At 35.3% G+C, this 13,962-nt stretch overlaps 1 protein-coding gene across 2 annotated transcripts; it reads left to right on the top strand.

The window, feature by feature from the left end:
- The first annotated feature begins 833 nt into the window (after window positions 1-833).
- On the top strand, window positions 834-10,110 carry sp7 (Sp7 transcription factor). Of its 2 annotated transcripts, none has more exons than XM_062037732.1 (2): window positions 834-854; window positions 8,779-10,110. In XM_062037732.1, exons 1-2 carry the CDS (start codon window positions 834-836, stop codon window positions 10,108-10,110), a joined length of 1,353 nt encoding a protein of 450 aa, XP_061893716.1. The 2 variants fall into 2 exon arrangements, with proteins under 2 accessions (XP_061893716.1, XP_061893715.1); XM_062037731.1 differs by having other exon boundaries at window positions 834-869.
- Window positions 10,111-13,962: the final 3,852 nt, after the last annotated feature.

Below are 13,962 nucleotides of genomic sequence, written 5' to 3'. Positions count from 1 at the left end.
TAATACTACCACCACCATGCTTGACGGTAGGAGTGGTGTTCCTGGGATTAAAGGCCTCACCTTTTCTCCTCCAAACATATTGCTGGGTACGCTGGGTAGCTCAATTTTTGTTTCATCTGACATCACATGGACAAAGACAAAGACCTTCTGGAAGAAAGTTCTGTGGTCAGATGAAACGAAAATTGAGCTGTTTGGTCACCATACCCAGCATTTGTTGGTTTTCTGACATGGACTTGTTTCTTCAGCATCGTCCACACGTTTAAGTCAGGACTTTGGGAAGGCCATTCTAAAACCTTCCTTCTAGCCTGATTTAGCCATTCCTTTACCACTTTTGACATGTGTTTGGGGTCATTGTCCTGTTGGAACACCCAACTGCGCCCAAGACCCAACCTCCGGGCCGATGATCCTGAAGAATGTGTACTGTATTTGTAGATGTAATTATTCTAATCATATATCTGATTTTATTGTTTTACTGATACTGGTGATGTTTTCCTCATAACAAAAAAAAACATTTAACTATAAGAGCCAGTCTTTTGAACGGCTCCTCAAGATCAGGCTCCTTCACAGAGCCATAAATCCCATCTCTATCCACAAGGAATTTGACTTGCTGTGTTTGTGGAGGCGGGATGGTCTTCTCCTCCACCAATCTGCATCCACTTCCCCTCCTTCTCCCCGGAGTTCTGCCTCTAAGCCAGTAATTAGGTGGGCCGGCTCCCGGGGACTCAAAACACTTCCCCGCGTTGCAGCCTAACTTCTTCCAAACTGTCCCGGGACTCTGAGCTGCGCTTCTCCCGCTGCTAACTCAGCTTTCCTTCGGATTTTCTTTCTCAGGGATGGCCGCATCTATTCTGGAGGTAGGGAATCTAATTGTAAGTATGGAGCCTATTTTTCATTCTTTCACCATACAATAAATATGACTATACAGTATACAGTATGGTATATATCATGGTGAATATCATGGTATATATTATGGTATATATCATGGTACATATCATGGTGAATATCATGGTATATATTATGGTAAATATCATGGTATATATCATGGTACATATCATGGTGAATATCATGGTATACATTATGGTAAATATCATGGTATATATGATGGTATATATCATGGTATATATCATGGTATATATTATGGTATATATCATGGTATATATTATGGTATATATCATGGTATATATCATGGTATATATCATGGTATATATCATGGTATATGAGGTTGCTCTTGACAATTTTTTCATTTTGAGTTTTGTTTGCGTATGTATATTTTACAATTACTGTATTACAGGGCTACTCAACTGGCAACCCGAGGGCCAAATCAGGCCCCAGAATGACATCAGACTGGCCGGCAAGTTTAGTATTAACAAAAACTTTAACTTTTCGCTGCCATATAAAGGATCTTTGACTAGCTTTTTGGCAGTACGTCATATTTTACAGTATACGAGAGCTCTCTCCGTTTACAGTAAAACATTGCAACAGTTGATTTTACAGTATAATTTTTACTGTAAATGGAAAAACAGTATTCATATTTTTTGCAGTAAAAGAACGGGACAGCTTGGTCGCCAGAATTTTACGGTAAAATATATAGGGTTTTTTTTCAACATATCACTGGAATAGAAAAACGTAAAAATATGTTTTAATTCTAGCATCTGAGTTGGCATTTTTTTACTGTAAAAAAAAACAAATGTGCTACCGCTTTGCCATTTACAGTAATACACTGTAAAAACAGCTCAGTTTTCGTAATTTTACTGCAAAATATGCTGTTTTTTTGTTTTGTTTTTACAATGTATTACGGGAAATGGAAAAACAGTACAATTGTTATTTTACAGTAAAAAACTGCCTGCTTGGTGTCCGGAATTTTACTGTGAAAATCATGGTGGTTTTTACAACATATTTAAATGGAAATACAGTACCACCAGTTTTTATTCTGGCTTCTGAGCTGACAGTTTTTTACCGTGAAAAAAACGGTGGAAAAAAAACCCAGCAACGATATATTTTACGGTAAAAAAAACTGGTCGCCAGAATTTTACTGCAAAATATAATTTTTTTACTGCATATTACTGTAAATTGCACAACAGTACCACTATTTTTAACAGTAAAAAACTGGCAGCTCAATAAGTATGAGTATATACAGTATGGTATATATCATGGTATATATCATGGTATATACCATGGTATATGGTTTTGCTATTGACAATTTTTGCAAATGCACCATTTTGAGTTTTGTTTGCGTATTTATATTTTACAATTACTGTATTACATGGCTACTCAACTGGCAACCCGAGGGCCAAATTAGGCCCCAGAATGACATCAGACTGGCCGGAAAGTTTAGTATTAACAAAAACTTTAACTTTTTGCTGTCATATAAAGGATCTTTGACTAGCTTTTTGGCAGTAGGTCATATTTTACAGTATACGAGAGCTCTCTCCATTTACAATAAAACATTGCAACAGTATATTTTACAGTATAAATTTTACTGTAAATGGGAAAACAGTTTTACTATTTTTTTGCAGTAAAAAACTGGCAGATTGGTTGCTAGAATTTTTCTATAAAATATATCGTTTGTTTTTTTTACAATATACTGTATTACTGGAATAGAATCAATATACTGTATTACTGGAATAGAAACACAGTAAAAATATGTTTAAATTCTAGCATCTGAGTTGGCAATTTTTTACTGTAAAAACAAAAACTGTGCTACTGCTTTTCCATTTACAGTAATACACCGTAAAAAACAGCTCAGTCGCCGGAATTTTACTGCAAAATTTGCTGTTTTTTTTTTTTTTTACAATGTATTACGGGAAATGGAAAAACAGTACAACTGTTATTTTACAGTAAAAAACTCCCTGCTTAGTGTCCGGAATTTTACTGTAAAAATGATGGTAGCTTTTACAACATATATAATGGAAATACAGTACCACCAGTTTTTATTCTGGCTTCTGCTGCCAGTTTTTTACCGTGAAAAAAACGGTGGTAAAAACAGCAACCATATATTTTACGGTAAAAAAATGGTCGCCAGAATTTTACTGCAAAATATACATTTTTGACAGAATATTACTGTAAATTGCAAAACAGTACCACTATTTTTAACAGTAAAAAACTGGCAGCTCAATAAGTATGAGTGTATACAGTATGGTATATATCATGGTATACAATATATCATGGTATATATCATGGTATATATCATGGTTTATGAGCTTGCTCTTGACAATTTTTGCAAATGCACCATTTTGAGTTTTGTTTGCGTATTTATATTTCACAATTACTGTATTACAGGGCTGCTCAACTGGCAACCCGAGGGCCAAATCAGGCCCCAGAATGACATCAGACTGGCCGGCAAGTTTAGTATTAACAAAAACTTTAACTTTTCGCTGTCATATAAAGGATCTTTGACTAGCTTTTTGGCAGTAGATCATATTTTACAGTATTCGAGAGCTCTCTCCATTTACAGTAAAACGTTGCAACAGTATATTTTACAGTATAATTTTTTACTGTAAATGGAAAAACAGTATTAATATTTTTTGCAGTAAAAAAACTGGCAGCTTGGTCGCCAGAATTTTACGATAAAATATATAGGTTTTTTTTTTCAACATATTAATGGAATAGAAAAACGGTAAATATGTTTTCATTCTAGCATTTGAGTTGGCAATTGTTTACTGTTAAAAAAACAACTGTGCCACCGCTTTTCCATTTACAGTAATACACCGTAAAAACAGCTTAGTCGTTGGAATTTTACAGCAAAATATACAGTTTTTTTTTACAATTTATTACGGGAAATGGAAAAACAGTACAACTGTTATTTTACAATAAAAAACTGCCTGCTTAGTGTCCGAAATTTTACTGTAAAAATCGTGGTGGTTTTTACAACATATATAATGGAAATACAGTACCACCAGTTTTTATTCTGGCATCTGAGCTGCCAGTTTTTTACCGTGAAAAAAAAACAGTAACCATATATTTTACGGTAAAAAAAACTGGTCGCCAGAATTTTACTGCAAAATATACATTTTTGACAGCATATTACTGTAAACTGCAAAACAGTACCACTATTTTTAACAGTAAAAACTGGCATATACAGTATGGTATATATCATGTTATATATCATGGTATACAGTATATCATGGTATATATCATGGTATATACCATGGTTTATGAGCTTGCTCTTGACAATTTTTGCAAATGCACCATTTTGAGTTTTGTTTGCGTATTTATATTTCACAATTACTGTATTACAGGGCTACTCAACTGGCAACCCGAGGGCCAAATCAGGCCCCAGAATGACATCAGACTGGCCGGCAAGTTTAGTATTAACAAAAACTTTAACTTTTCGCTGTCATATAAAGGATCTTTGACTAGCTTTTTGGCAGTAGGTCATATTTTACAGTATACGAGAGCTTTCTCCATTTACAGTAAAACATTGCAACAGTAGATTTTACAGTATGCATTTTACTGTAAATGGAAAAACAGTATTACTATTTTTTTGCAGTAAAAAACTGGCAGTTTGGTCGCCAGAATTTTTCTATAAAATATATATATATTTTTTTTTTACAACATACTGTATTACTGGAATAGAAAAACATTAAAAACATGTTTTAATTCTAACATCTGAGTTGGCAATTTTTTACTGTAAAAAAAAAAATGCTACCGCTTTTCCATTTACAGTAATACACCGTGAAAACAGCTCAGTCGCCGGAATTTTACTGCAAAATATGCTGTTGTTCTTTTTTTTTTACAATGTATTATGGGAAATTAAAAAACAGTACAACTGTTATTTTACAGTAAAAAAAAACTGCCTGCTTAGTGTCCGGAATTTTACTGTAAAAATCATTGTGGTTTTTACAACATATTTAAATGGAAATACAGTACCACTAGTTTTTATTCTGGCATCTGAGCTGCCAGTTTTTTACCGTGAAAAAAAACAGTGGTAAAAACAGCAACCATATATTTTATGGTAAAAAAAACTGGTCGCCAGAATTTTACTGCAAAATAGAAATTTTTGACAGCATATTACTGTAAATTGCAAAACAGTAACCATTATTTTTAACAGTAAACAAGTGGCAGCTCAATAAGTATGAGTATATACAGTATGGTATATATCATGGTATATATCATGGTATATATCATGGTTTATGAGCTTGCTCTTGAAAATTTTTGCAAATGCACCATTTTGAGTTTTGTTTGCGTATTTATATTTTACAATTACTGTATTACATGGCTACTCAACTGGCAACCCGAGGGCCAAATCAGGCCCCAGAATGACATCAGACTGGCCGGAAAGTTTAGTGTTAACAAAAACTTTAACTTTTTGCTGTCATATGAAGGATCTTTGACTAGCTTTTTGGCAGTAGGTCATATTTTACAGTATACGAGAGCTCTCTCCATTTACAGTAAAACATTGCAACAGTATATTTTACAGTATAATTTTTTACTGTAAATGGAAAAACAGTATTAATATTTTTTGCAGTAAAAAAACTGGCAGCTTGGTCGCCAGAATTTTACGATAAAATATATAGTTTTTTTTTTCAACATATTAATGGAATAGAAAAACGGTAAATATGTTTTAATTCTAGCATCTGAGTTGGCAATTGTTTACTGTTAAAAAAACAACTGTGCTACCGTTTTTCCATTTACAGTAATACACCGTAAAAACAGCTTAGTCGTTGGAATTTTACAGCAAAATATACAGGTTTTTTTTACAATTTATTACGGGAAATGGAAAAACAGTACAACTGTTATTTTACAATAAAAAACTGCCTGCTTAGTGTCCGAAATTTTACTGTAAAAATCATGGTGGTTTTTACAACATATATAATGGAAATACAGTACCACCAGTTTTTATTCTGGCATCTGAGTTGCCAGTTTTTTACCGTGAAAAAAAACAGTAACCATATATTTTACGGTAAAAAAACTGGTCGCCAGAATTTTACTGCAAAATATAAATTTTTGACATCATATTACTGTAAACTGCAAAACAGTACCACTATTTTTAACAGTAAAAACTGGCATATACAGTATGGTGTATATCATGGTATATATCATGGTATACAGTATATCATGGTATATATCATGGTATATATCATGGTTTATGAGCTTGCTCTTGACAATTTTTGCAAATGCACCAATTTGAGTTTTGTTTGCGTATTTATATTTCAGAATTACTGTATTACAGGGCTACTCAACTGGCAACCCGAGGGCCAAATCAGGCCCCAGAATGACATCAGACTGGCCGGCAAGTTTAGTATTAACAAAAACTGTAACTTTTCGCTGTCATATAAAGGATCTTTGACTAGCTTTTTGGCAGTAGATCATATTTTACAGTATACGAGAGCTCTCTCCATTTACAGTAAAACATTGCAACAGTAGATTTTACAGTATGCATTTTACTGTAAATGGAAAAACAGTATTACTATTTTTTTGCAGTAAAAAACTGGCAGTTTGGTCGCCAGAATTTTTCTATAAAATATATATATATATATATATTTTTTACAACATACTGTATTACTGGAATAGAAAAACATTAAAAATATGTTTTAATTCTAACATCTGAGTTGGCAATTTTTTACTGTAAAAAAAAAAATGCTACCGCTTTTCCATTTACAGTAATACACCGTGAAAACAGCTCAGTCGCCGGAATTTTACTGCAAAATATGCTGTTGTTCTTTTGTTTTTACAATGTATTATGGGAAATTAAAAAACAGTACAACTGTTATTTTACAGTAAAAAAAACTGCCTGCTTAGTGTCCGGAATTTTACTGTAAAAATCATTGTGGTTTTTACAACATATTTCAATGGAAATACAGTACCACTAGTTTTTATTCTGGCATCTGAGCTGCCAGTTTTTTACCGTGAAAAAAAACAGTGGTAAAAACAGCAACCATATATTTTATGGTAAAAAAAACTGGTCGCCAGAATTTTACTGCAAAATAGACATTTTTGACAGCATATTACTGTAAATTGCAAAACAGTAACCATTATTTTTAACAGTAAACAACTGGCAGCTCAATAAGTATGAGTATATACAGTATGGTATATATCATGGTATATATCATGGTATATATCATGGTTTATGAGCTTGCTCTTGAAAATTTTTGCAAATGCATCATTTTGAGTTTTGTTTGCGTATTTATATTTTACAATTACTGTATTACAGGGCTACTCAACTGGCAACCCGAGGGCCAAATTAGGCCCCAGAATGACATCAGACTGGCCGGAAAGTTTAGTGTTAACAAAAACTTTAACTTTTTGCTGTCATATGAAGGATCTTTGACAAGCTTTTTGGCAGTAGGTCATATTTTATAGTATACGAGAGCTTTCTCCATTTACAATAAAACATTGCAACAGTTGATTTTACAGTATGCATTTTACTGTAAATGGGAAAACAGTTTTACTATTTTTTTTGCAGTAAAAAACCGGCAGATTGGTCGCTAAAATTTTTCTATAAAATATATTGTTTTTTTTACAACATACTGTATTACTGGAATAGAAACACGGTAAAAATATGTTTAAATTCTAGCATCTGAGTTGGCAATTTTTTACTGTAAAAACAAGACAAACTGTGCTACTGCTTTTCCATTTACATTAATACACCGTAAAAACAGCTCAGTCGCCGGAATTTTACTGCAAAATTTGCTGTTTTTTTTTTTTACAATGTTTTGTTTGCAATGGATGGATGGATGGATGGATGTATTACAGGGCTACTCAACTGGCAACCCGAGGGCCAAATCAGGCCCCAGAATGACATCAGACTGGCCGGCAAGTTTAGTATTAACAAAAACTTTAACTTTTTGCTGTCATATAAAGGATCCTTTACTAGCTTTTTGGCAGTAGGTCCATAAAAACCTGTATAGACAAGGCTCAAATGTAGAAACACTGACAAAATACATCAACACAAACCAAATGTGTTCTCAGGAATATATGAGAGCTTTCCCCATTTACAGTCAAATATTGCAACAGTAGATTTTACAATATAAATGTTACTGTAAATGGAAAAAGAGTATTACTATTTTTTGCAGTAAAAAACTGTCAGCTTGGTCGCCAGAATTTTACTATAAATTATATAGGTTTTTTTTTTTTACAACTTATTACTGGAATAGAAAAACGATAAAAAAATGTAATATTGTATCATCTCTTTCTATTTCGGATCAATTGGGTCTTCACGTCGAGCAAATGCCATTTTTCACTCACTTCAAGTGAGCGATGAGGCAGACAGTGCACATATTGTACGTCTAAAAAAGGAGGCCATTTCTCATTGTTTTCACAATTTATTACAGAACATTATGCGCAACAGTGTTCCAAGTTTAGGATGAGATATGATGGACCTGAATTATTCCACAATAGTGAAATGATGCGGATCGAAAAATTCCACAAAAATAAGGTAAAAACACATAAAAACAAGAAGGAAACATCAAGGAACACAGAGGACATTAAAAAGTGCGACCAGCTGTCACAGCTACAAAAGTAAAGGTAAAAATAACACATTTTGCATTCATACGATTGCAAAAACACCATTTCCACTCCCACATAGCATCTGTGGCATCTGTGGGGCTCCACGCCATCGTCTGCTAGCGACCAAGAGAAAAAAGTGTGTGTTTTGCATGAACATTAACATGCAGGTGTGCACGTTTACAGGTACAGGTTGAAATGTGCAGAATGAACAAGGTCTTGCGAGCGTTGAGTTCTCGCAAACAAGCTTAAACGTAGAAACGTCGTTTGTTGGAGTTGACAGCAAACAAAAGATTGGATTTTCTATGTCTCATGTTCTTCCTCGTCCCCCAGGAAGAAGCACGTTATGGCTCCAGTCCTCTGGCTATGCTAACTGCGACCTGTAACAAGTTTGGCAGCACCAGCCCAGTCAGGGACTCTGCCACACCCGCTAAGAACGGCGGCACCAGTCCGCTCAAGAAGGCCTACGGCATGACATCGGACCTCCAGGCGACTAAGAACGCACGGGTCGCAGACGGCAGCGGCATGGTGGACTCCTACGGCGGCTCCTTCACCACAGCCGGAGGCGGCGGCGGACTGCTCACCCCGACCGGGAGCCCCCCTCCTACCAACGGAGGCTACGCTACAGAGTACAACCCTTTCTCCCATTCCTTCCAGACGTCAGTCTCCCAGGATCAGTCCTTGTTAGTGTCCAAAAGCCACGCTCCAGCGGACTGCCTCACCAGCGTCTATACCTCACTAGACATGACGCACCCTTACGGCTCCTGGTACAAAGCCGGCATCCATCCCGGTATCACCGCCGCCCCCGCCAACGCCACGTCTTCCTGGTGGGACGTCCATCCCAACTCCAACTGGCTGTCAGCGACCCAGCCCCAGTCGGACGGAGGTCTTCAAGCCTCCCTGCAGCCGGTGGCGCCTCAGGCTTCCCTTAGCCCGCAGTTGCCCAGTTACACCACCGATTTTACACCCCTGAACCCGGCCCCCTACCCTTCGGTGGGACTGGGCTCCTCCTCGCACCTCCTCCAGCCCTCCCAGCACATGCTGCCCCAGGACATGTACAAGCCCAAGCCTGTCCAAGGCGCGGGGCTAATTGAGAGTCCCATGGGCTTAAAACCAGCCAGGGGATCAGGGGGCTACGGCGCGGGTACGACACCCTCCAGGTCCTCGTGTGACTGCCCCAACTGCCAGGAGCTGGAGAGACTGGGGGCCTCGGCCGCCTCCCTGAGGAAGAAGCCGGTGCACAGCTGCCACATCCCGGGCTGCGGGAAGGTCTATGGCAAGGCGTCCCACCTGAAGGCTCACCTGCGCTGGCACACGGGCGAGAGGCCCTTCGTCTGCAACTGGCTCTTCTGCGGCAAGCGCTTCACCCGCTCCGACGAGCTGGAGAGGCACGTGCGCACGCACACCCGGGAAAAGAAGTTCACCTGCCTGCTATGCAACAAGCGCTTCACCCGCAGCGACCACCTCTCCAAGCACCAGAAGACCCACGCGGACTCGGCGCTGCAGGGCAAGGCCGGGACCGCAGAGGGTGAGGCCGACCGCCGCAACGAGGAGACGGCGGAGCTCAACGCCGGCAATCCTGCAGCCGACCCCATCGCCAACGGAGACGAGAAGATGGCGGCGGCGGCTGGACTGGAGAACAGCAGCGGACTGTTGGAGATCTGACACATTCTTACAAACGTGCTGGCTTCTACACAACATTTCATTTGAAACATTTGCCCGTGATTACACCCTAAACCAAACATCTTGATGTAGGAAACCTTTAGAGCAGGGGTGTCAAACGTACGGCCCGTGGGCCGGATCAGGCCCGCGGACAGGTTTTATCCGGCCCGCTGGATGAGTTTGCTAAGTATAAAAATGAACCAAAATTTTTTGAATGAAAGAAACTGCTGTTCTAAATGTGTCCACTAGATGTCACAATAGCAATTATTTGCATCTTTGTAGATTATGCTACATATGTAAAAAAATAAAATAAACCACATGATGTTAGTGCACCAGTTAAGGAAAATGAGCAAACTTACATGAATAACATCCTGTAATTTGATTTTGATATAATTTTTTTATCGTAATAGATTGAAAATTAACACCAATGAGTTGACTGATGAACATTATCACATAATGTATTCAGAAAATATAAATAACGACAAATAAAGATAGAATACTATTAACCGCAACATGTAAGTGTAAAAAACAAAAAATAACATTATGATTTGTACATTTTCAGAATTTTCTTGTTCTATTTTTAAACAAAGAAAACATCCTGAATGTGTCTTTATTTTTAAGTTATCGTGCCGTGATTTTACCTGTCCGGCCCACCTGGGAGTAGATTTTTCTCCATGTGGCCCCCGATCTAAAATGAGTTTGACACCCCTGCTTTAGAGCTTTGAGGGCCACGTCGCGCATTAATTACATTATTATATAAATATTTTTATACACACTGTAAAACAAATCTGTAGATTTTACAGTAAAAAAAAATGGCAACTCAGTAACCGGAATCATTTTTTTAAAATATACAATGTTTTTTTTTTTTACAACATATTACTGTAAATGAAAAAAAAACAGTACCGATGTTTTTTTACGGTAAAGAAAACTGCCATCTTAGTGGCCATAATTTTACTGTAAAATTGACAGCTTTTTACTGGAAATGGAAAACATGACCACTTTTTCACTACCAGATTTTTACTGTGAAAAAAACAGAGGCACCATTTTTTTCCATTTACAGTAAAACATTGCAACAGCAACAGTAGACTTTACAGTATACATTTTACTGTAAATGGAAAAACAGTATTACTATGTTTTGCAGTAAAAAAAACTGGCAACTTTTTTTTTGTAAAATATACAATATTTTTGAACAACTTATTACTGTAAATGAAAAAAACAATACCACTGTTTTTTTTTACAGTAAAAAAAAAAAAGACAATTTAGTGGCCAGAATTTTACTGTAAAATTGACAGTGTTTTACTGGAAATGGAAAACAGGACCACTTTTTTCACTACCAGTTTTTTACTGTGAAAAAAATAGAGGCGCCATTTTTTTCCATTTACAGTACAACATTGCAACAGCAACAGTAGACTTTACAGTATACATTTTACTGTAAATGGAAAAACAGTATTACTATGTTTTGCAGTAAAAAAAACTGGCAACTTATTCACCAGAATTTTTTTTTGTAAAATATACAATATTTTTGAACAACTTATTACTGTAAATGAAAAAAACAATACCACTGTTTTTTTTACAGTAAAAAAAAAAAGACAATTTAGTGGCCAGAATTTTACTGTAAAATTGACAGTGTTTTACTGGAAATGGAAAACAGGACCACTTTTTTCACTACCAGTTTTTTACTGTGAAAAAAATAGAGGCGCCATTTTTTTCCATTTACAGTAAAACATTGCAACAGCAACAGTAGATTTTACAGTATAATTTTTACCTTAAAATATACAGCATTTATACAGCATTTTACTGTAAATGGAAAAACAGTATTACTATTTTTTTGCAGTAAAAACTGGCAGCTCGTTCGCCAGAATTTTACTGTAAAAATGACAGTGTTTTACTGGAAATGAAAAACAGGACCACTTTTTTCACTACCAGTTTTTTTTACTGTGAAAAAAACGAGGCACCATTTTTTTCCATTTACAGTAAAACATTGCAACAGTAGATTTTACAGTATACATTTTTACTGTAAAATATACTGGGGGGGTGGTTACAGCATTTTACTGTAAATGGAAAAACAGTATTACTATTTTTTGCAGTAAAAAATGTTACTGTACAATTTACAGTGTTTTACTGGAAATGAAAAACAGGACCACTTTTTTTTTATTCTGGCAACTGACCTACCAGATTTTTACTGTGAAAAAAACGTTGCACCATTTTTTTCCATTTACAGTAAAACATTGCAACAGTAGATTTTACAGTATCAGTTTTACTGTAAATGGAAAATGTTTTGCAGTAAAAAACTGGCAACTTATTCACCAGAATTATGTTTTTGTAAAATATACAATATTTTTTCACAACATATTACTGTGAATGAAAAAAAACAATACCACAGTTTTGTACAGTAAAAAAAAAGGCAACTTAGTGGCCATAATTTTATTGTAAAATTGACAGCGTTTAACTGGAAATGGAAAACAGGACCACTTTTTTCACTACCAGTTTTTTACTGTAAAAAAAACCGAGGCACCATTTTTTTCCATTTACAGTAAAACATTGCAACAGCAACAGTAGATTTTACAGTGTACATTTTACTGTGAAATATACTGGGGAGGTTTTACAGCATTTTACTGTAAATGGAAAAACAGTATTACTATTTTTTGCAGTAAAAAAAATGAAATTTACTGTAAAATGTACAGTGTTTTACTGGAAATGAAAAACAGGACCACTTTTTTTTTTTATTCTTGCATTTGAGCTACAAGTTTTTTTATGTGAAAAAAACGTTGCACCATTTTTTTCCATTTACAGTAAAACATTGCAACAGTAGATTTTATAGTAGAATTTTTTACTGTAAATGGAAAAACAGTATTAATATGGTTTGCAGTAAAAAAAATTCACCAGAATTATTTTTTGTAAAATATACAATATTTTTTAACAACATATTACTGTAAATGAAAAAAACAATACCACTGTTTTTTACAGTAAAAAAAAAAAAAGGCAACTTAGTGGCCAGAATTTTACTGTAAAATTGACAGCGTTTTACTGAAAATGAAAAACAGGACCACTTTTTTCACTACCAGTTTTTTACTGTGAAAAAAACCGAGGCACCATTTTTTTCCATTTACAATAAAACATTGCAACAGCAACAGTAGATTTTACAGTATACATTTTACTGCAAAATATACTGGGTTTTTTTTACAGCATTTTACTGTATATGGAAAAAACGTATTGTTATTTTTGCAGTAGAAAACTGGTAGCTTGGTTGCCAGAATTATTTTTGTAAAATATTAAATGCTTTTTTACAACATAGTATAATACAACATAGCAACATTTGTAAATGTAATAAACAGTACCACTGTTTTTTACAATAAATAAAAAAACTGGTCAGAATTTTACTGTAAAATTGACAGCGTTTTACTAGAAATGAAAAACAGGACCTTTTTTTTAATTCTGGGAACTGAGCTACCAGTTTTTTTATTGTGAAAAAAACCGAGTCACCATTTTTTTCCATTTACAGTAAAACATTGCAACAGCAACAGTAGATTTTACAGTACAAATTTTACCGTAAACAGTATTATTATGTTTTGCAGTAAAAAAAACTGGCAGCTTGGTCGCCATAATTTCACTATATAATATATATTTATTTTTTTACAACATATTACTGGAATACAAAAACGGTAAAAAAAATGTTTTAATTCTAGCATCTGAGTTGGCAATTTTTGACTGTAAAAAAAAACCGTGCTACCGCTTTTCCAATTACAGTAATACACCGTAAAAACAGCTTAGTCTCCAGAATTGTATTGCAAAATATACAGTTCTTTTTTTTTACAATGTATTATGGGAAATGAAAAAACAGTACAACTGTTATTT

The sequence above is a fragment of the Entelurus aequoreus genome, linkage group LG26 (assembly GCF_033978785.1).
Source record: "Entelurus aequoreus isolate RoL-2023_Sb linkage group LG26, RoL_Eaeq_v1.1, whole genome shotgun sequence".
Lineage (NCBI taxonomy): Eukaryota > Metazoa > Chordata > Actinopteri > Syngnathiformes > Syngnathidae > Entelurus > Entelurus aequoreus.
The sequence above is the reverse complement of the archived record's forward strand: the minus strand, read 5'-3'. Positions and strand labels throughout refer to the sequence as shown.